General features: G+C 28.2%; 1 protein-coding gene across 1 annotated transcript in view; it reads left to right on the plus strand.

Annotated features, from left to right (window-relative positions):
- Positions 1–23,384, plus strand: part of LOC111683375 (putative uncharacterized protein DDB_G0271606) — a 138,634-nt gene that overhangs the window by 110,043 nt on the left and 5,207 nt on the right. Inside the window, exons 2-3 of the mRNA XM_046956700.1 lie at positions 5,898–6,033; positions 9,498–9,709. Coding sequence (XP_046812656.1) covers positions 5,898–6,033; positions 9,498–9,709 — 348 coding nt within the window. The remainder of the gene's footprint in view (positions 1–5,897; positions 6,034–9,497; positions 9,710–23,384) is intronic.

Genomic DNA, 23,384 nt, shown 5'->3' on the forward strand with positions numbered 1-23,384 from the left:
TAGACTATAGACTAGACTATAGACTAGACTATGGACTAGACTATAGACTAGACTATAGACTAGACTATGGACTAGACTATAGAATAGACTATAGACTAGACTATAGACAAGACTATAGAATAGACTATAGACTAGACTATAGACTAAAATAGGTACTGGACTGTAAAATAAACTAGACTAGATTGTTAACAGTAACAAGAATGTGAAAAAATTACACAAGACTATACTGCAAACTATACACCTCACTATAGGATAAACTAGTCACTAAAATATGAGCAAAACTCTAGACAAGGTAATAGACTAGACATTACACTAGATTATAGACTTTACGGTAGACTAGACTAATGACTACTACACAAAGACTTTTGTGCCAAAATAAGTACCAAATTTTGGATACCATCCCTATTGCAGTTTGTGCGTTTGCCTGTATTGTCAAGTCAGTTTGTATGATTATAAAATAAGTTTCAAAAACATTTTAGAATTTACTTTATATTATTATGTTTTCGCAACAAAAAAAGCATCGAGGGAAACAAAGCATGTCCTTTTGTAATTTAAAACAAAAAGTTTTTTACAACATTTTATAAAACAGGTAAAATGGATTAAATTGTTGTTTAATCATTTAAAAGAAGAAATAAAATTAAGGGAAGGAAATATTAAAACAAATATTCAACAGCCATTTACAAGAATTTAAAATGACATTAGACTTTAGATTGTTACATTATAAGCTTGGCAGTAAAAATGTTAATTTATTTAAATGACTTGTTTAAGATAAAGGAATCATTGAACTAGAAAACTATATACTATTAGGTGCAGTTGTAGTTAATAAGTTAATAATTGTTATTAAATGTATGGGACATTATTTAATATATGAATTGTATTTAATGATTGTAATTAGTAATTTAAATGTTAAGATCTTCATAGATATTTTATATCAAGATTATATGATTAATGTTGACATTTTCCTGGGCATTTAATTTGAATTCTGCAATATAAGAGTTTATTTTTAATGGAATAAATAAGATGAATTTTTATACGGAAGGAAACATGTGTCTTCACATCTTCAGTCTGTTCGTAATGAATTATTGCCGGAATGGCTCGATTTGTTTAGACATATCCATGTGTATGTAAGAGTATCATAAATATAAGGGAGATGACAGAAAACAATTTTTTCTAGTTAAAATATTTTGGTAAATATTAAATAAATATGTTAAAGAATATTTATATTAATGCTCTCTTACATAGATGCCTTCCTAATGTATGTTTGTAGGTATTTGTGTTTGTTGGAAGTTAATTAAATTGTTAGAAATTCTCTTTTTGATATAAAATTAATGTTTTCTATATGAATACATTTACAATTATGCAAGTTATTAGCAAAAGTATATTTAAGTTATTTATGTATGTATGCGAATTCTTAGAAAAATATATGCACATAAACAGCAGCTACCAGCTAATTAGCATCGTCTAGAAAAAATACACTCATCAAAAATAAAAAAACCTCTTCAAGTCAATTAAATATCAAACATGATGTTATTTAAAAGTAAGTTCTCTCTTCATTTATAATCTACATTTCTAATTTACTAACCACAGCTGTAAACTTATAATATACATTTTAGAAATTCTCTTGCTTATTTTGTGTATATTAAATAATATATCAAGTGTGTATATGTAAACGTTTATATGCAAAAATAATTTCACAAAAAGGATATTAAGAAAATTGCAAAAGGATTTTCAAAGTACTTGCTTTTTTGTTCAAGGTATTTACTCTAAAGAAATGTTTTCAATGCACAAAAATAAAAACAAAAACAAGGATTCATTTAAAATATTAATATAAATTATTAATGCTTTAAAGATTGTGCAAATCTATAGGGTGTTTCAAAATGTGAGCGGTTGAAATCTTGCAAAAATAGTTTAACTATTCTCTAGACAAAGGTCTATATGTTCTATCATCTAGACAATTGTCGAAGTCTAGTATTTGAAGAAGGCTGCGGACTAAACAGTGAACAGTGATCTGGATTGTTTAGCTTGTGGTCTAGTCCAGTCCAGTACTCAGAGTAACTTATGAGATATATTAATGTCAATTATATGATCTACACCAAGGTTAGTATAAAAAGAAAATAGGAAATGTACATTTAGATTAGACTATGGACTAGATTATAAACTAGACTATAGACTAGACTATAGACTAGACTATAGACTAGACTATAGACTAGACTATAGACTAGACTATAGACTAGACTATAGACTAGACTATAGACTAGACTATAGACTAGACTATAGACTAGACTATAGACTAGACTATAGACTAGACTATAGACTAGACTATAGACTAGACTATAGACTAGACTATAGACTAGACTATAGACCAGACTATAGACCAGACTATAGACTAGACTATATACTCGACTATAGACTAGAGCATTTTAGGAAATTCTTTAAAGCACCTCTTTATCTGCGTCTAATGTTACAACACATTTTTCCTAGCGACAAAAAAACTTTCACTTTTAACGGAAATACATTATATTTTTAGGCTTTAAACAAATTAAATCATAATTTTTCCATTAAACATAAATACTCGTGCATATTCATGTGAATTTCTTGTAGAAAATTAAGATGATAAATGAATTTTTCGCCATTTATACATATACAACAATACCTCATTTGAGCTTCTTTTGCCATGACTTTTCCTTTTCGCCTCCTTTTTGTCTTTATAACAAAACATAATCAAAGGAAAGAAAAATATCATCATAAGAGGATTAAAATTTTTCTTTAGGTGGTTTGTAATGGTGTAGGTATTTATATAAAAAATATGTATTTGTACAAATAAATTTAAACAAGTGACAAACTTATTAAATATTTAATAAATTATATTACCAGGAAGAGATAATAAAAAATTTAAACTCATATGTAAATAGAAATATATGAGAGTGTTTATTTTAACCCGACAGATCGGGGAACTCATAAAGGGTTAAATTGTAGGTTTTAAAGTAGAAATAGATCTAGTACTTGAAGTACTTTTAAAATTGATTTAATTAATTCTTCAAAGGAAGATAGAAGTAGTGTTTTAAGTGTTCCTGAGTAGTCAATGGAGTCTACACTCTTAAAATTAATACAATTGTATCGCTGTTTCTCGTCACCAAAAACTTTAACGGGAATTTTATATAAATCTCTGTATAAGTCCAAGTAACAAAAGCAGGTGGTCGTTTATTTGTTCGTTTATTTGGTCGGTGGTTGTTTGCAAATTAGAGGTGTTGGCTGGTTAAAAGTTTTAACCTAAAATTGACTTATGTATGCATTTTATAAACACATATAAATATATACTATTTGCAAGAAGCTATATTTAAAATAGCTTTAAGCTGTCAAATAGATAAACGAGCTGTCGCCTCTTAGACGAATCAAGTTATTTATACTTTGGTTTATGATGTTAAATTTACTTTTGTTTTTAAGTTTTTTGCTAAACCAAACGACCATTTCCATTAAAAGCCTTCAAATAAACAGATACAGTAAGTCCAGTCGTTCATCCATTCGTCCGTACGTCCGTCTGTCTGTCTATCCATTTGTCTGCTGAACGTGTGATATAAACAACAACTTAGCATTGTATTAGAAAAATCCTGTTAAAATGACAAATATTGTATATGAATCAATAATGTTGCATTTGCAATTGCTTTGTCTGTCCGACATTTAAAACTTAGCAATGTTTTTGTATTTTTGATGTAGGAGCCAATAACGGAGACATTTTGTTTTGTTGCTGCCTTTATGACTTGACATATAAAAGGCTCAATTTACAATCCGTTATCGGTTGCAATGGTTGCAGGCAGAAGCTGTCCAAAAATTAATAATATAACAGATGAGGACAGAAAAATTGAAAACTTGTTTTATTTATAGTAAGATTTTAAAATTTCAACAACTTTTGTAATGAAAATGTGACCAAATTTTTTAACAGAAAAGTTCGAAAGAATCTGAGTTACGTTTTTCATAATCTGACCAAGTTTTCTATACAAAAGAGTATCACAATTCAAGAGAGTGTCAGTCAAAATATGTCAGAATCTGAGCAACATCTAAGCAAAAAGATTGTAAGAATCTGACCAAGTTTTCTATACAAAAGAGTATCACAATTCAAGAGAGTGTCAGTCAAAATATGTCAGAATCTGAGCCACATTTCTAAAGAAAAAGGGTGTAAGAATCTGTGCAACTTTTCTATAGAAGAAAATCTCAAAATCTGACTAATCTTTCCATAGAAAAGAGTGTCATAATTTGATCAAGGTTTTTCATAATTTGACAAGTTTTCTATATAAAAGAGTATAACAATTAAAGAGATTGCCAATCAAAATATGTCAGAATCTGAGCAACATTTCTATAGAAGAGAATGTCAGAATCTGACTAATCTATCCATAGAAAAGAGTGTCATAATTTGACCAACTTTTCTATAGAAAAGAGTGTCCAAATCTGAGCAACTTCTCTACAGAATAGAGTTTCAAAGTCTGAGAAAATTTTTTATAAAAGAGATTGTCAATAATTAAGCAAATTTTCTATAAGACAGAGTGTTACAATCTGAGCAACTTTTACACAGAATAGAGTGTCAAAGTCTGGTAAACTTTTCTATAGAACAGAGTGTCAGAATCTGAGCAACTTCTCTATAGAAAAGAGAGTCAAAATCTGAGAAACTTTTCTATAGAAAAGAGAGTCAAAATATGAGAAACTTTTGTATAGTGTCAGAATCGGAGCAACTTTTCTATAGAAAAGAATGTCAGAATCTGACTAACCTTTCCATAGAAAGAAGTGTCATAATAAAAGAAACTTTTCTATAGGAAAGAGTGTCTAAATCTGAGCAACTTCTCTATGCAATAGAGTGTCATAGTCTGAAAAACTTTTCTATATAACAGAATCTAAGAATTTAAGCAACTTTTCTGTAAGAATAAGTATTATAATATGAGAAACTTTTATACAAAATAGAGCGTCAGAGTCTGGTAAACTTTTCTATAGAACAAAGTGTTAGAATCTGAGCAACTTTTCTATAGAAAAGAGAGTCAAAATTTAAGAAACTTTTCTATTAAAAAAGAGTGTCAGAATCTGACCAACTTTGCTATAGAAGATAGTGTCAAAATCGGAACAACTTTTCTATCGAAAATAGTGTCAGAATCTGAGCAACTTTTCTATGCGAAAGAGTTGAAGAATCTGAGCAACTTTTATAAAGGAAATATTGCCAAAATCTGAGACATTTTGAAAAGAGAGTCAAAATCTGAGCAATTGTTCTCAAAATCAGATCAAATTTAGTTCAAATGTTCTATATATTATCATTGTTTATAAGACCAAACCCACAAAAAGTTTACATAAAAAATATTTAAAATAAAAACAAAAAGCATTTGCCTAAAGGGATTTTCCTGGTAACTACATATATAAAATCATTCATGTGAATATGTAACAAAGGTTAGAAAGAATATACTCATACATATAAAACACCTGTTTTATAACACAGTTATAAAGCATTATTTAATGTAAGCAAACTAAACAATTTATATATATAAAAAAATATAAGCGTTAAAACCGCTCGAGGTTGTTAAAACAAAACAGCTCAAAAAAATACCAACCACAATGTTGTATGTATTTCAACATGAAAATCTGAGGGAGTATAGTTGCATGGCATGCTTCATGCAACCAATAACTAATATCTGAAAGAAAAAATTATATATATTGAAACATGCTAGTGTTTAAGAAAGTAAAAGTGTCAAGGAAGTTATGACATGCATGCTAATGCGTCAACATGAAATCTACTTTCAAAATGAAATGTAACAATAATTGACAAAAAAAAAAACGAAGTAAAACTAACAGCTTATGAAATTTTATAAATTGAATTTTCTGAAAGTGTTTTTTATTAAATCTCCTTGTTTTATTATTTTTAGGATGAAACTGACAATATTTATGCACGCTCTTATGTACCTGGCACAGTGACACGCAAAAAGGAGGAAGAATTGGGTTCACCAGCGGCTATTTTAGAATCGAGAAGACAGTATGCTTTGCAACAAAGACAAAATAAAGGTAAAATATATTAGATTTCATTCATGAATTTTGTTTATATTCAAGATGAAAACTTTGGCCAGCAACAAAAAAGTCTATTTCACTTACTGAGCAGCTTTTCAGTTTTCTGGGAATTTTTTCTATAGAAAAGTTTATCATTTTGGGAGCAACTTTTTTTATAGAAAAACTTATTAGTTTCAGAGCAAGTTTCTACAGAAAAACTTATCAGTTCTTGGGCAACTTTAATGTATAAAAGCTTATCAGTTTCTGAGTAAATTTTCTTTGAAAAAGCTTGCCAGTTCCTTAGCAACTTTCCTCTGGAAAAGCTTGTCAGTTCCTGAGCAACTTTCCTCTGGAAAAGCTTGTCAGTTCCTGAGCAACTTTCCTCTGGAAAAGCTTGTCAGATCCTGAGCAACTTTTCTATAGAAAAGCTTGTCAGTTCCTGAGCAACTTTTCTATAGAAAAGCTTGTCAGTTCCTGAGCAACTTTTCTATAGAAAAGCTTGTCAGTTCCTGAGCAACTTTTCTATAGAAAAGCTTGTCAGTTCCTGAGCAACTTTTCTATAGAAAAGCTTGTCAGTTCCTGAGCAACTTTTCTATAGAAAAGCATGACAGTTCCTGAGCAACTTTTCTATAGAAAAGCATGTCAGTTCCTGAGCAACTTTTCTATAGAAAAGCTTGTCAGTTCCTGAGCAACTTTTCTATAGAAAAGCTTGTCAGTTCCTGAGCAACTTTTCTATAGAAAAGCTTGTCAGTTCCTGAGCAACTTTTCTATAGAAAAGCAACTTTTTTATAGAAAAGCTTGTCAGTTCTGAGCAACTTTTCTATAGAAATGCTTGCCACTTCTAGAGCAACTTTTCTATAGAAAAGCTTTTCAATTCCTTAGCAACTTTTCTATAGAAAAGCTTGTTAGTTCTTGGGTTAAGAATTTGTTTAACAGCAATAATTGCCTAATGGCTTTATTAACTTAATTTTCAAATCCTATAATTTTGTAACTTCCTAAACTTTAACTTTTAATGTTGTTGCTGTTACCTTAACTCTTAAAATACTTTAAAAAATTTTTGTTTTTGTTTTGCCATTAATTGAGCTAGATTTGTTTGTTATCGTTAAAATGTCTAGCTCCTTTTTGTTTTTTGTTTTACTCTCGAATAAATGCAAAATAAAATAAATCTCCACAATCTAAATACCGTTTAAATTCCAAACGTTAAATGTACCATTTGTTGTTGATTGTTATTTGATCCTACCAGAAAAAGGTTGTTGTCTTTGTTTTTGCCATTTTTTTGTCTTCCATTCTGCATTCTCGTTCCGTTCTTTTGTCGTTACTGTTGGCAATTGTCGAAGTGCTAAATTGTTTTCTGGGTGTTTTAGCTTGAAAAGGAAAAATAAACACTATGATAACATATAGACATACATATAAACATATGTATATTGGTATGTATGTTTATATAGTAACAGGTTCGAAAAGTTTCTAGGTTCTGTATTTAACTATTCAATTTCTAAGGAATCTGAGCAACATTTTTAAAGAAAATAAACTTTTGTAAAGAAAATATTGTCAAATCTGAGCAATTTTTCCTCGGGAAATATTTCAGAATCCTGTCAACAGTTCTATATGCTTGTCAGTTCGTTAGCAACTTTTCTAGATAAAAGCTTATCAATCAGTTCCTGGGCAACTTACCAGTTCCTGAGCAACTTTTCTATAGAAAAGCTTGTCAGTTGCATAAATGTTTGTCCGATCCCCAGCACCTTTTCTTTAGAAGAGCTTGTCAGTTCACAAGAAACTTTCTGCTTGTCAAAATCTAAATTTTTTTTTTTTTACAGAAATGCATGTCAGTTCTTGAGCAACTTTTCTGCTGAAAACCTTCCTGAGCAGCATTTCTATAGCAAAGCTTGTAAGTTTCTAAGAAACTTTTCTGTAGAAAAGTTTGTCAGTCTCTTAACAAATTTTCTTTAGAAAAGCTTGTTAATTTCTGGGCAACTTTTCTATAGAAAAGCTTGTCAGTTTCGGAACAACTTTTGTTTAGAGCAACTTTTCTTTTGAGCAACTTTTCTAAACAATTGCTTGTCAATTTCTAAATAACTTCTATATAGCAAAGTTTACTAGCTCCTGAGCAACTTTTCTATAGCAAAGCTCGTAAGTTTCTGTGAAACTTTTCTGTAAAAAAGCTTGTCAGGTCCTGAGCAACTTTTCGCAAAAAAGTTTGTCAATTCCTGAGCAAATTTTCTATAGAAAAGCTTGTTAGTTTCTGAGAAAATTTTCTATAGAAAAACTTGTTAGTTTCTGAGCAGCTTTTCTATAGAAAAGCTTGTAAGTTTTAGAACAAATTTTCTTTAGAAACTTTAGTTTGAACAACTTTTCTAAACAATAGCTTGTCAATTCCTGAACAACTTTTCCATTTACGAGCTCGCTTTTGAACTTTTTTCTGAACAACTATTTTAGAGAAAAGCTTTTTAGTTTCTTAGCAACAAATCTATAGAAATGGTTATCAGTTTCTAAGCTACTTTTCTATAAAAAAAGGTAATTAGTTGCCGGTCAGCTTAACATTAGAAATTTTAGTCAGTTTTTGAAAAAATCTTCTAAAAACAAGAAGCTTATCAGTTCGTGTGCAACTTTTCTATAGAAAGCTTTTCAGTTGCTGGGCAACATTTGTGAAAAGCTTGTTAGTTTCTATAGAAAAGCTCGAAAATTTCCTGAGCAATCTTCTGTATAAAGTTGTCAGTTTTCGAAAAAAGTTTTCTCTTGAAAAGCTTTTTAGTTCCTAAACAATTTTCTCTATAAAAACTTATTAGTTGCTCCGCAAGTTTTGAATATAAAACTTTACAAATCGTAGGTGTCATAAAACTTTTCAAACCCGATCTGATGTATGTTGTATTCACAAATAAAGTTAACACTATATACGACTACATGACGACAACATGCTGGCATGTTTTCGACATACGTACATTTTAAGAACTAATTTTTTTTGTCAGTTTTTTTTTGTAAAGAGTGGAGGTAGCAGTAGTAGTTGTTGTATTTATACGACACAAATAGTAAATATTGCATAAGTGAAGACAAAAAAAGCTACAAAAACAAATGTTGCAACTATCAATAAACTAAAAGTAGTCGAAAGTAAATGTACACAAATACAGTCTAAACAACAGTAGGTGGACATTAAGACAGAGAGAGAAAGAAAAAAAAACATAGTTCTCTAGAAGGATGTTCTGTTGAAAACACCTACACACCCAGGAGATAATATATTCTATGTCAATTGAGTTTTTTTAGTTGTTAGTTTGTTTTTATGTCTGAAGAGTGGATATTGTGTAAAACCTTTGTTGGATTATGTCCTTCATGTTGATGCTGTTTTGTATTTTTTTCTTGTGTCATCCATTACTGTTTCTTCTTCTTTACCAACCAAAATCCTCTTGAGTGCAATGTATTTTTTTATTTTATTTTTTTTTATGCTGCCATTTTTCATCATCATCTTTGTTTGTTTGTTTGTTTGTTTCCAGCTTTGGCCAGTGCACATCATCGTCGTATAGTTACAGAGGGTTCTTGCCGTTTGCCACAACCACGAGTGGAACGTATACGCAGAGACTCTTGGAAGATTTATACACCCCATTGTACGATTCTTCATCGTTGTGCTGACGATGCCGGCTGTTGTCCCAGTGAACGTCAGACCTGTGCTCCAAAACGCACCAAAAATGTGGATTTATACTTTTTTGTAAGTACAACAATAATTTCATTATTATTTCATTTTGTAACTTTTATTAAGCAAATTTAAGTTTAATTTTATTGCTTTTTGTGAATTTTTTCTTTTTTTGTTCGTTTGCCACAAATGTTGTAGTTGGTTTACGTTTTTTTGGCCCAAAGTTTGTTAAAAAAACAAGACGTTGTTGTTTTTATTTCTGTTCACTTTTTACCTTCTAAATGACTTGTAATGAGGTCATGTGTTCTCAACTGTATTTTGTAGTTTGTTTTTTTTTTCTTTTCTGCAATTGTTGCAGGAGTCTTTGAGCTTTTTTGAGTTCAATTCAATTGAGTTGTTTTACAGTTTTAGATACTTGTACTTGAGTTGTATTGTAAGTACATTTGATTACATTTAAATTTATTTTGGGGGTTTCCTTTTACACTGATTGTTACAAATTAAAGTTTTTTCACAAATTTGCTTCTTGATTTGTTGTTTTTCTTTCGTTTCTTGATTGTCTTGATTTGGTTTGTTAAGCAACATGGCAAATGGACTCTTGAGATAAACAAAAAAATCTATCAATTTGTAGTTTGTCGATAGTTTGTAAAGGTTTGTGTCTGAAAAAAAGTTAATTTCATTTTAGGAAATAAGTTTTGTTTGCAATTAGTACCAAAGTTCTTGGGGGGTTTTGTTGTTATTTAAGTAAACACTTATTAATTTATTTGGCATAATAAGAAAATTTACGTAATCATTTGATATGTAGTTGTATATTTTAATATTTTCAAGTGTAGGTGGGATTAGAATGGGATATTTCAATATTTTTTCAGATCTAGGCGGTTTACGTTTATCATAGCTCAGACTAGTCTAGTCTGTTGTTAAGGCTACAGCACAGCCTACAGTTATGACTATAGTTAAGACGATAGTATAGACTATAGATAATACAATAATATAAACTATAGTTAAGTCTATATTTCAGACTATTATTGAGTCTATAGCTAAGACTGCAGTAGAGACTATATTTGAATCTTTAGTCCAGAATATAGTTAAGTCTGTAGTCCAGATAATAATTGAGTTTGTAGTCCAGAGTACAGTTGAGTCTAGGGTCTAGACTAGGTTTTGTTGAGTCTATAGCCAAGACTGCAGCTGAGAGTATATTTAAGATAATAGACCAGAATATAGTTGAGTCTGCAGTCCAGAGTATAGTTGAGTCCTTAGTCCAGACTATAGTTAAGTCTATGTTGAGGAAATATTCCAGGCTATAAGTAGATGAGTTTAAAGTTGAAACTATACTTCAGTCTATAGTTAAGACTATAGTTGAGTCTATAACACAGGCTATACTGTGTCCATAGTCGACACTATAGTTGAGAATATATTCCAGATAGTTTAAACTATAGTCCTGACTATAGTCTATAGTACATTCTATAGTTAATACTATAGTCGAGATTATAGTTAAGGCTATAGCCGAGATTATAGTTGAGTCTATGGTCGAGACTCTAGTCCAGACTATATTTAAAACTACAGACCAGACTATATTTGAAACTAGAATCCAGACTATAGTTGCGACTATAGACCATACTATAGTTGCGACTATAAACCATATTATAGTTCCGACTATAGACCAGACTATTGCCGAGACTTTAATCCAAACTACAGTTGAGAGTACAGTTAAACTATACTAGAGACTTTAGTCCAGACTATGGTTAAGTCTTTAGTCCAGACTATAACTGTGATAATAGTCAGGACTATAGTTGAGATTATAAATGAAACTATAGTTAAGTCCAAACTATGGTTGAGACTTTAGTCAGTTGAGAATATTGCGACTAAAGACCAAATTATAAATGCGACTATAGGCCAGACTATTGTTGAGACTATAATTAAGACTATAGTCAAAACAACAGTTGAGACTACAGTCAAGACTATAGTTAAGGCTATAGTTGAGACTATAGTCTAGGCTATAGTTGAGACTATAGTCTAGGCTATAGTTGAGATTATAGTCTAGGCTATAGTTGAGACTATAGTCAAGACTAAAGTCTCAACTAAGGCTATAGTTGAGTTTATAGTCTAGGCTATAGTTAAATCTATAGTCTAGGCTATAGTTGAGACTATAGTCTAGGCTATGGTTGAGACTATAGTTTAGGCTATAGTTGAGACTATAGTCTAGGCTATAGTTGAGACTATAGTCTAGGCTATAGATGAGACTATAGTCTAGGCTATAATTGGGGCTATAGTCTAGGCTATAGTTGGCGCTATAGTCAAAGCTATAGTAGAAACTATAGCTGGGACTACAGTTATACAGTTAAGATGTTATTCTAGCCAATAGTTGAGACTTAAAAACCAAACTATAGTTGAGGCAAGAAAAAAACTATATATTTTTCAGATTAAGATATATATTTTTGAGTATTTTAAAAAATACTTTAAAATTTTCAAAATTTTCATTTATGTATAAATTGACACCAGTAAATCTCTTGCTTGTCTATCTAAAAATTAAACTTTTAAAATGAATAAATACGAAAAATCTGTACGTTTTTGTGAGAAAAACAAAAAAAAAATAACGTTTAAATTCAACATTGTTAAACTGCAAAACACAATCGCATTTAATGTCAATATCATTGTAATTCGATTACATTGAATGGGATGCATTTGGTTGTTTCGTTATAGACGTACAATTTTAACTTATAAGCGAAAAAACTACAAAAAAAAAGTTAAAAACTGAATTGTGAAACAAATTGACGCTACGAATGGCAAAAGGATTCGTTGAGTTTTTGTCAGTTTTATTGGGGTTTTTTTGTGAGTGAATGAAGGAATGAATGAAAGAATGAATGTCATGGATTGCATTTGTAGTGAAGAGGAGCGGTTTTTGAAACATACAACAATAAAATGTGTTCGTTTGAGAAAAATTGATAAATTGTAAAACACGTACAACGGGTTGCAAGTGCATGAAAGAGAAACAAGTAAAAAATTATGCACAATTGACAGATACTCAGATTAGATGGGCTCCAAAATTTTAAGAAAAAAAAATTTGACTTAATTAAAAACGATTTTTTATACAAAATTTTCTCGAAACTAAAAAACAAATCTTCACCATAATTCCTAATTTATAAGAATATTAATCCTTAATTTTGATACCCCTCTAATATATTGACTTATATCATGATGTGTTGTGCATCAAGTCTTTGTCGTATCAATATAAAATTGAGAAATCATTTGCACTTATACTTTTTTTTAGATTTATTTCTACTCCCACACCAAATACACAAAAACACACAAAATATCATACTTACATTGTAAGTAGTATAATATCAAGTGCATTTGTAAGTGACTTCTTCTACGAATGTATATGAGTTGCATTGGCTCCTCATTTCATTTTCAATGGCTTCGATGTCAATGGATTTGTTATGTAGTCAAAAATAAAATACTGACAAATGTCTAGATGCTTGAAGTGTTAAACCGTATAAACCGATTCGCTGGATAAATAGACTCTGTTACTATGAACTTCAATATAAAAGTGGAGAAAGAGAAAGAAATGTAGGAAAAATTTAATTTTGAATGTGTTAATTTTTGAAAACATTTTATGTGGTAGTTTATTGCTGAACAGTGGGCCGAAAGATGTCAACAATTTTATTGACGAAGTAGTTCTTTAATGCTAATGATGTTATTTTTTAAAGAAATTATTTTTAAATATAACATATTATTGTGTTACCGGGGGGTAGGGATTAGTGGCTTTGTCTTTTCGAACATCGAGATCGTGGAGTGCCCATCAGGTGTACTTCTTCGAAATGTAACTAACTAACTCACTAACTAACTAACTATTTATCTATCGATTTATCTATCGATCTATCTATCTATCTATCTATCTATCTATCTATCTATCTATCTATCTATCTATCTATCTATCTGTCTATCTATCTATCTATCTATCTATCTATCTATCTATCTATCTATCTATCTATCTATCTATCTATCTATCTATCTATCTATCTATCTATCTATCTATCTATCTATCTATCTATCTATCTATCTATCTATCTATTTATCTATCTATCTATCGATCTATCTTACTAACTATAGACCAGACTACAGTTGAAGCTCTAGTTCAGACTATAGCTCAGTCTATAAACGAGACTTTGGACCACACAATAGTTGACGCTTTAGTTTAGACTGCAGTCCAGACTAGTATCAGCTATAATCTAGGCTGTAGTATCAACTAAAGTTTCAACTATAGTTCTTACGAAAATATGTCTTCGATTTTAACACATTTTTAATTAAATATAACATTAATTCAAATAAATTTTCTACATCTAAGCATGTCTTCAGTTTAAATATATTTTTTAGCAAAATATGTCTTCCATTCGAATTTTTTTAAATTTCATTTTCTTTTTATCAGTCCCCCCACTGTTCAATGTAATTTTCAATCACTATGATGTTGCATCATCATGCAACAATTTAAATTTTGCACCTGTGGGCACATTTTATTCTCTCTTATTTTTTTCTATCTTTCATTCTCTTTTTCTATTTGTAGTTTTACCAATTTAAATTACAAATGTTTTCTCCCCCTTTTAGATTCGCAATAACTTTTATTCAAATATTTCTATAGTTGTATAGTATTTTATATTCAATGCATTGATTTGATTTGAATTGACTATATTGAATAAAGATGATTGTATAATAAAAAATTTTTTTGTTCCTTTGGGCTTTATTGTTTTTAGCCATTATTTGTTGTTGGTGTTATTAGTGGAGTCTGTCATATTCTGTGTAGTTTATGGTCTATTCCCACGCACCATCAAAAAGGATTTTTATTTATGTGTTTTGTTTTTGTTTTAGGGTGTATATTATGTGGTGGACCCTGAAGGCTTTTTGGTCATTAGTTTCTTAAAGAGGAAGTTTCTTTAAAGTTTTTTTTAAGTAGAGAATTTATGAGACTTAAAGATGCTTTAAAACTACCGGGTTTGCTTTGGATGTGTACAGTTTGCGCCTGAGTTATAAATATGGTAGCAACACCTGAAGCTTTAGATTTGTATATATGTATATAAAGATCTTCAAGCCTTGAGTATTTGACCAGTTCTTGTTTTTGATTATACTTCATAGTGAAGTACTTACCTACAACTACCCGTCAAATACACTTTAGGGGGATTTTGAACAGATGAACTTTATAGACAATGCATTCATATTCAAAAAGGATAAAATTGCAATATATTTTTAATGCATTTTTATATGAGAACAAAAAAAGGGAAAATTTGTCTGATGGACATTCGACTTTTATCAAAAGAAATAATTTATTTCCAAACTATTTCACTCCAGTTAACCATATTGCAAAAAAGTACTTCCAAAGAAGTTAAAAAGAAGTAGAATTTACTTCATGGAAATACTAAAAAACCCCTGAAGAAATGATGATTTTAACACAGACTTGTCATAGGAGTGGATGTTCCTTTTATTTGATTACAAATTCACTTTATCTGAAGTCATTCTCAGGAAGTAATTTTTATGTTATTCTTTTGGAATTTAACACGCACTTAGCAATCAACTTTAAAATAAAATGGGTTCAATTCAAACAATTTCAGTACAAAAATTTTAACTTCATTTTAAAACAAAATAGGATTTTTTCGCTTCTTTGGAAGTCAATAAACATCACTTCCACAGAAGGTAAAATACTTCACTTAGTGCAATTTTTGAAGTGGTTATAAATGTTGTTCTTTAGGAAGTACTTATTTTCACTTCTTCGGATGTCAATAAACATCACTTCCACAGAAGGTAAAAAACTGCACTTAGTGCAACTTTTGAAGTGGTTATAAATGTTGTTCTTTAGGAAGTACTTATTTTCACTTCTTTGGAAGTCAATAGACATTACTTCCATAGAAGTTAAACAAATTCACTTATTGCTACTTTTGAAGTGCTAATAAATGTCATTCATTTGAAAGTACTTCGTTTTATTTCTACTAGTATGCTATTAAATAATAACGTAACTATTATAAATATTATCTAAACTAATTGAAAGGATATAAATTTTATAATTTAATTTAAATAATATTAAAATCTCTATTTCAAAAAAAGATTTTTTGAAAACAAAACAAAGATAAAACCCATAAAACGCTTAAAATTTTTATTTCACTCAAATAAACGTAACGAGTTTAAATGTTTTATTTCATTTGTATGTTAGACTTGATCAAATCAACAAAAATCACAATATGTCGTCGTCTGCAAGTAGACATACAGACTCCGCTAAAAAAAAATTTGTTTGTAAATTAAAAGTGAATTTGTTGGTGGCAGTAGGTGGCAGCCAATATATATATAGAGATTTTCTTCTATAAATTCAGTTATATTTTTTTAAATCAATGTTATTACATATCTACAATGATTGTCTTGATTGGCAGTCGTAACGGAAGATACGATTACATACTTTTACACATATACATACACATGTGTAGACGAAGTTTTATACTGACTTTGACACGATATTTTGCAATGGACCATAAAGTAAATATTACAGCATTAGTACAACTAACTATTTGGTAGTTGGTGTTAGTAATATTACTACTAACTGACTGACTAGCTAACTAACTAACTATCATAGCGCTTAACTAAAGGCAAATGTTGCTAATTATTGTTTTTATTAGTTTAAAAAAGTATATGAAATATTTAATTGATTCGAAGTGATATTTTAATGAAATATTTAATCAATTTGAACAAATTTTTATTAAACAAGTTTTTTCTTTAATTCCAAAACAATTTCTTAATGAACTATGTCTTCGACTCTTATACATTCGCTTAATGAAACTTTTCATGCAATATTTCATTGATTCGAAGTGATATTTTAATGAAATATTTAATCAATTTGAACATATTTTAATAAAAAAGTTTTTCTTAAATTCATATACATTTTCTTAATAAAATATGTCTTTGACTCTTATACATTCGCTTAATAAAACTTGTCATCGAATATTTCATTGATTAGAAGTGAGATTTTAATGAAATATTTAATTAATTTGAACATATTTTAATAAAAAAAATTTTCTTAAATTCATACAAAATTTTCTTTATGAACTTTGTCTTCGACTCTTATACATTCGCTTAATAAAACTTGTGATCAAATATTTTATTGATTCGAAGACATTTTAATGAATAAACAAGTTTTTTTCCTTAATCTCAAAACGTTTTCTTAATGAAATGTGTCTTTGCCTCTAATGAAACTTTTCATCAAATTTAATACATTTTTTAGCAAAATATTTCATCAATTTAAACAAATTTGTAGTATTTTATTAATATAAATATATATTTTTTTATTTTATCACATTTTTTAACGATTCTCTGCGATTTGAATTATATTTTAATTAAAAAAATGTTTCTTTAACATTTTCTTAATGAAATATGTCTTCGACACTAATAAGAAAGTTGTCATCGAATATTTTTCGACAAAATATTTCATCGATTTAAACAAATTTGAAATAATTCATTAATTTGAATATATTTCTTACGAAAATATGTTATCGTTTGAAACATATTTTTTTAACAAATTTGTTATTATTTTTTATAAACTTTCTTCACGAAATATAATCGTAATCGTTTTGAATACATTTTATTTACGAAATATTTAATCATTTTGAACACATTTTTTAAAGAAAATTGTCTTCAATTTAAACTTAATATCATAACGTATTATAGCAATGATTCAAACACAATTTCTTAAAGAAATACTCCATCGATTCGAAAAGTTTGATTTTAGTTGAAAACGTGTTGCCGATATGAGAGTCTAATATATTTCAGATGACGATATATAACTATAATAGATAAATGTAGAAATACGTGTATAATGACGGTTCAGGTGAATGGCTATTGAAATGAGTGGGTGGTATTGAACTTGCGGTTACGATTAAATCATAGATTATGACCAAAAGCAAAACACCTTTTAGTTGTTGGTTTGCTTGTTCGTCCGTCCATCCGTCCGTCCATCCGTCCGTCCATCCGTCCGTCCATCCGTCCGTCCATCTGATCATACGAACGTTTGCATCTAAGTCTGTCTGTGTTATTTTCTGTTCCTGTTGACTCTTTAATGTTGTGTCTGCTGTATGGTGTTGTGGTTTTTCAGGTGACTAATGTTGTTTAACGATTACTGTCGAAGTGTGTTTTTGTTTATAATGCGGTATGTAAGCTTTTTAGACCTTCTTGAGACACTCAATGCAAAAAAAAACCTAACTAACTACCAAACATCTTGCAAAAATACCTGGATGCCAGCCAGTCAGTTAGCTCAGTTCAAAATACAGCTCAATGGTTAAATGCTCAACTATTTATATGTTAATTTATAATCGTGCTCGTTATTTTTTATTTATTTATTTTTGTTAGTTTTCAATATTATTTTTTTCTGTTTTGTTTTCTTACTTAAGTGGAAATGTGTAACATTAAACGTAATAGTTGCAACCATCTAAAACGTAATATAAATTTATAAATTCATAAAAATTGTAAAAAAAAATCTGCAAAAAAAAACGTAATAAGCTTAATGTAGCAGCAATTTACATTTCTGTTTGTCGTTGCATTGGCATTTTGTAAAAAAAAACTTTTTCTTTTTTTTGCAATTTGTTACATTGATTAGTGGTTCGAATTTTGAAGGATTTAATTATTGATCATTTAGTAGTCAACACGTTAAGCTTGTTCATATATACATACATACATGCTTTAAACCAAAAAAATATCACTACCATGAATTAATCTTTTTTTTTCCAAATAAACGAATTTCTTTTTCAAATCAGGTGAAAGTAGTTGTAGTTTCAATCAATATTCCGATAGATAGACAGATAGACGGACAACCGTACATAGTTATTTATTTAAAACATACAATTTCAAATGTCTTTATGTAAGTTAAATAATACTAAAGTATAACTGTCTAATCGTTAAGACAACAATGTCATACTCATAATTCATAAATTTTCATGATTGTTTGCCAACATTTTTTAATATTTAAAAGTTTAATAAAAGCTTTTCACTAGCAGCCTTAAGAAATCCTTATTTAATTGTAGAAATTTCTTTAAGTTAGCCTACCGACGTAATATGTAATCGTTTTAATAGCATTTGCTTAACGAAATCTGTAATCGATTTAAAAAAAATCTTAACAAAATATGTTTTCAAGTTTTAATGAAATATTTCACCAGTTCGATTAAATTTCTTCTTCGTTATAATATATGATAATTTGCTTAACGAAATCTGTCATCGATTTAAAGAAAAATTCTTAAGGAAATATGTCTTCAATTTTTAATTAAATATTTCATCAGTTTGATTAAATTTTATTCATCGTTATAATACATTAATAATATTAAATACGTAATCGTTTTGACACCATTTGCTTAACGAAATCTGTCATCGATTTAAAGAAAAATTCTTAACGAAACACGTCATCAATTTTAAATTAAATAGCTCATAAATTTTATTCATCGTTATAATACATTAATAATATTTAAAATGTAAATGATTTGATTCCATTTGCTTAACGAAATCTGTCTTCAATTGTAATGAAATATTTCATCAGTTTGATTAAATTTTATTCATCGTTATAATACATTAATAATATTAAATATGTAATCGTTTTGATAACATTTGCTTTACGAAATATGTCGTCGATTTAAAGAAAACATCTTCACAAAATATGTGGTCAATTTTTAATTAAATATTTCATCAGTTTGATTAAACTTTATTCATAGTTACTATACATTTTTCTTAAGAATATTAGCGATGTATTTTATCATCGATTTAAAGAGAAACTCTTAACAAAATAAGTCGTAAATTTTTAATAAAATATTTGATCAGTTTAATGTAATTTCTTTATGAAAAATGTAAAAAACTAAAATAAAATTTTTCTAACGAAATATATCGTAATCATTGCTGACATTTTCATTACAAAATAAGACATCGTTATGAACTTTCCGCATTCAATTCTTTTCTTATATATTACGTGGGTTTTTCTTAATAAAATATATCATCAATTTCATTGATTTGAAAACATTTTCTTAACGAAATAAATATATGATAAGATGACAGTTTCTTAATGAAATATTTCATCAATTTGAAGATAAACATTTCATTATATATTAATTTATTTATTTATTTTATGTATAAGGCTCCTAAAATTAATGGAATATGTCATCAATTTCATCGTTTTGAAGGCACTTTAACAACGTTATATTTCATCAATTCGAAGACTCTTTCGTAACGCGACAATTCATCGCAACAAAGACACTTTATTAATGAAATAGGAAGACTCTTTCTTAATGAAATATTTCATCAATTTGAAGATACACATTTCATTTACTGTTAATTTTTGTGTATAAGGCTCTAAAAATTTTTTTAATATCTTATCAATTTTATCGACTTCAACATAATATTTCATCAAATCGAAGACTTTTTCGTAACGCAACAATATATCGTATCGAAGAAACTTTCTTAATGAAAATTTTTATCAATTTGAAGATACAAATTTTTATTGGTTAAAGGCTTTTAAAATTGCCAAAATACGTCTTTAATTTCATCGTTTTAAAGACACATACACAACGAAATATTTCATCGATTTGATAATACTCTCGTAACGCAATAATTCATGGATGCAAAAACACTTTATTAATTAAATATTTAATCAATTTGATGACACATATTACGTTAGCTGATATTTTCCATATGTCTTTAATTTCATCGTTTTAAAGACACATTCACAACGAAATATTTCAACAATTTGAAAATACTTTTGTAACGCAAAAATTCATTGATGCAAAAAAACTTTCCTAATTAAACATTCCATCGATTTGATGACACATATTACTTTGACTGATAATTACCATATGAGCTTGCTATTACTACATTACTTTTCTTTCTACCTCTTTTAATATCTCTTTGACATGTGTCACACAACATTTAAACTAAGTGAGTGGCTGCTAGAAAGTTCACTGAACTACTAAATATTTTAAAAGTTTAGCTTTTCTTTAATTTTCACAAAAAAAGTAGAGAAGAGAAAAAATAAAAAACTAAAACTAACCGACAAGTAAAACATTTCTAGAGATTTCTTAAGGTAGAAATTATTAGTTCATGTTATGTCAGCATCAAACAAACCAATAAACATACATTTTCACATACAAATACTTCTAATAAACTAGCACATTTTATGACACTACATTTTACGACTACTACTACTACAATTACATGCACATTACATGTTTAGATATTTATTTGTTGCACGTTTTTTATTTAAACGTTTAGAGTAATTATTCGGTTTTGGTTGATGTAAGGTAAATAAATAAATTAAATGAAAGTAATAGTCGAAACGATTAAATATTTCGTCAAGAATTGATAAATTGTTTTATTATCGAAAAAAATTTATTACAATTTATTTATTATATTAACAACATATTTTGTTCAAAAAACTCAGCTTGCTTGTATTTTGTCTTAATCGAATAAATTTTATTAATTTTTTTTAATTTAAAATGTATTCAAATCGATGATAATGTCCAATGTAATATTTTGTAATGAAAATTTCATTAAATCAATGATTTATTTAACTAAAAATTAGTTCATTTATATGATAGCTTTCATTTAGAAAATATTACAAAATTAATTCATATATTTTGTTAATAAATTATTAACGAATTGAGGAAAAATTTTCTTGAGAAAATATTGTTCAAATTGATTAAATATTTAATCAATTTGAACAATGTTATGAAAAGTGTGTTTGATTCAATGACAAATTTTTTAGATAAAATGTTATTGAATTAAAAAGATATTTCGTTAAGAGAACGTATGGCTCGGCCGATGAATTATTTTGTTACAAAATTTTAATTATGAAAATGTGTTGAAATCAATGAATATTTTTCATTAATAAACTCTATTCAAATTGAAGACACATTATGTTTGAATTGATGAAATTATTCGTTAAGAAATGTGTTAGAATTGTATGAATCTTTTCATTTAGTGTGATTGATTCAATAACAAATTTGATTGAGAAAATTATTTTAAACTGATAATATTTTCTATTAAATATTATGTTGGTTTTAATAACATATTTCATTGAGAAAGTTTTTCCAAAGTCAATGAAATTATTGAAAACCTCTATGAATATAAGAAATTTTGTAGATTAAAAATGAAATGAATTAAAAAGTAATTAAATTGACATTTTTTCAAAAGACGTTATTCTAATCAATGACATATTTATATTTTAATATTATGTTCAAATCAATTAAACTGTTCATTACATATTTATCTTCAAATTTTGATTATGAAAATGTGTTCACATCAATGAATATATTTCACTGAAAACTAATCCTGATAAGTAGATAACTTTGTAATAGAATAGCTGGCATATTTCATTAATAAAATCTATTCAAAGTGAAGACATGTTTTTATTGAATTGATTAAATTTTTTTAAAATAATTTAGAATTTATAAAACTTTTTTTGAAGAAAGTGTGTTTGATTTAATAACAAATTTCATTGAGAAAATTATTCCAAGTCAATGAAACTTTTCATTAAAAAAATTAAATATTTTATTGCGAATTTGTGGTTCAAATATTGAAGGATTTGAAATGTAATTGAATTGAGATTTTGTTTGAAGATGTTTATATTAAAAAATATTTTGTTCAAATCAATTAAAATTTTCATTAAAAATTTAACTTTAAATTTTATTCGAACCAACTTAAAAGCTCGATTAATTTCTAACCCTAATTTCTTTCTTTATCAATGTATATACAAGTTATGTATGAATGTATGTTTTAACCACATACTACAAGCATGAATTCATACATATATTCATACATTCATGATTGAATGAATATAACCCAGCAAAAGAGTAGCTTTAACAAATTATCAGATTTCTTTCACTCTACTTAAAAGCTTTTAGTTTTTTAAAGTGTTTATAAGCTTCTAATATTCTAGAATATTGGCTGGGAACCATAAGTTATAAGAATCCTTTAAAAACCTTAAAAAGTGTTCTATATGTTGGGTTACTTATGTATGTATGTGAGTGATGTTATGATGATGGGTTTTGCTTTACTTTAATAGCTGGTTTATTTCCTTTACGAGTATATTTTGTTGTAAAAGTTTGTTTAAGTAGTACTCATCGTCATCAACAACATCATCATCGTCATCATCGTCATCATCATCATTGTATTGTCATTCCTGCCACACCGCCCACTTTTGTAAAGCTAAAAAGTGTTCGCAGGAGGCGGGGCGGAATGTACAAATTTACAAAACGTATCTTTTAACTTCTTAAGTGCAACCTGTCTGAAGAGCTTACATATGATGTGTATTTTTTGTTGTCGTTGTTGTTGTATTGTGGCTGCAATAACAGTAGTTATACTAGGGTTGCAGAAACGTTATATGGTTGAGTATATGCAACAGTAGCTTGTAATTTCCTTTCCTTTCATTGTATTCATTCTTGTATCTTGTTTGGTATGTATATCCCAAATTCTATGCAAAAAAACATTTTATTTCGTCGTTTATAAATGATAAAGCACATAAAAGTGCTATTAGTAGTAGTTTATTCTTCCTACTTTTTGTTAATTCATTTCTAAACCTTAAAGTGTAGGCGGAAAGATTTATATTAAGGTTCATTCATGTACTTTGGAATATTTACTTTATGTGTCGACAGAGAACAACAACAATTTGTGAACAACAACAAAAAATAGAAAACACTTTTTTATGGATTAGACTCATAGTTCATAATTTAAATTATTTTTTTTTTTTTGGTTC

Source organism: Lucilia cuprina, chromosome 2, assembly GCF_022045245.1.
Source record: "Lucilia cuprina isolate Lc7/37 chromosome 2, ASM2204524v1, whole genome shotgun sequence".
In the NCBI taxonomy this organism is placed as follows: domain Eukaryota; kingdom Metazoa; phylum Arthropoda; class Insecta; order Diptera; family Calliphoridae; genus Lucilia; species Lucilia cuprina.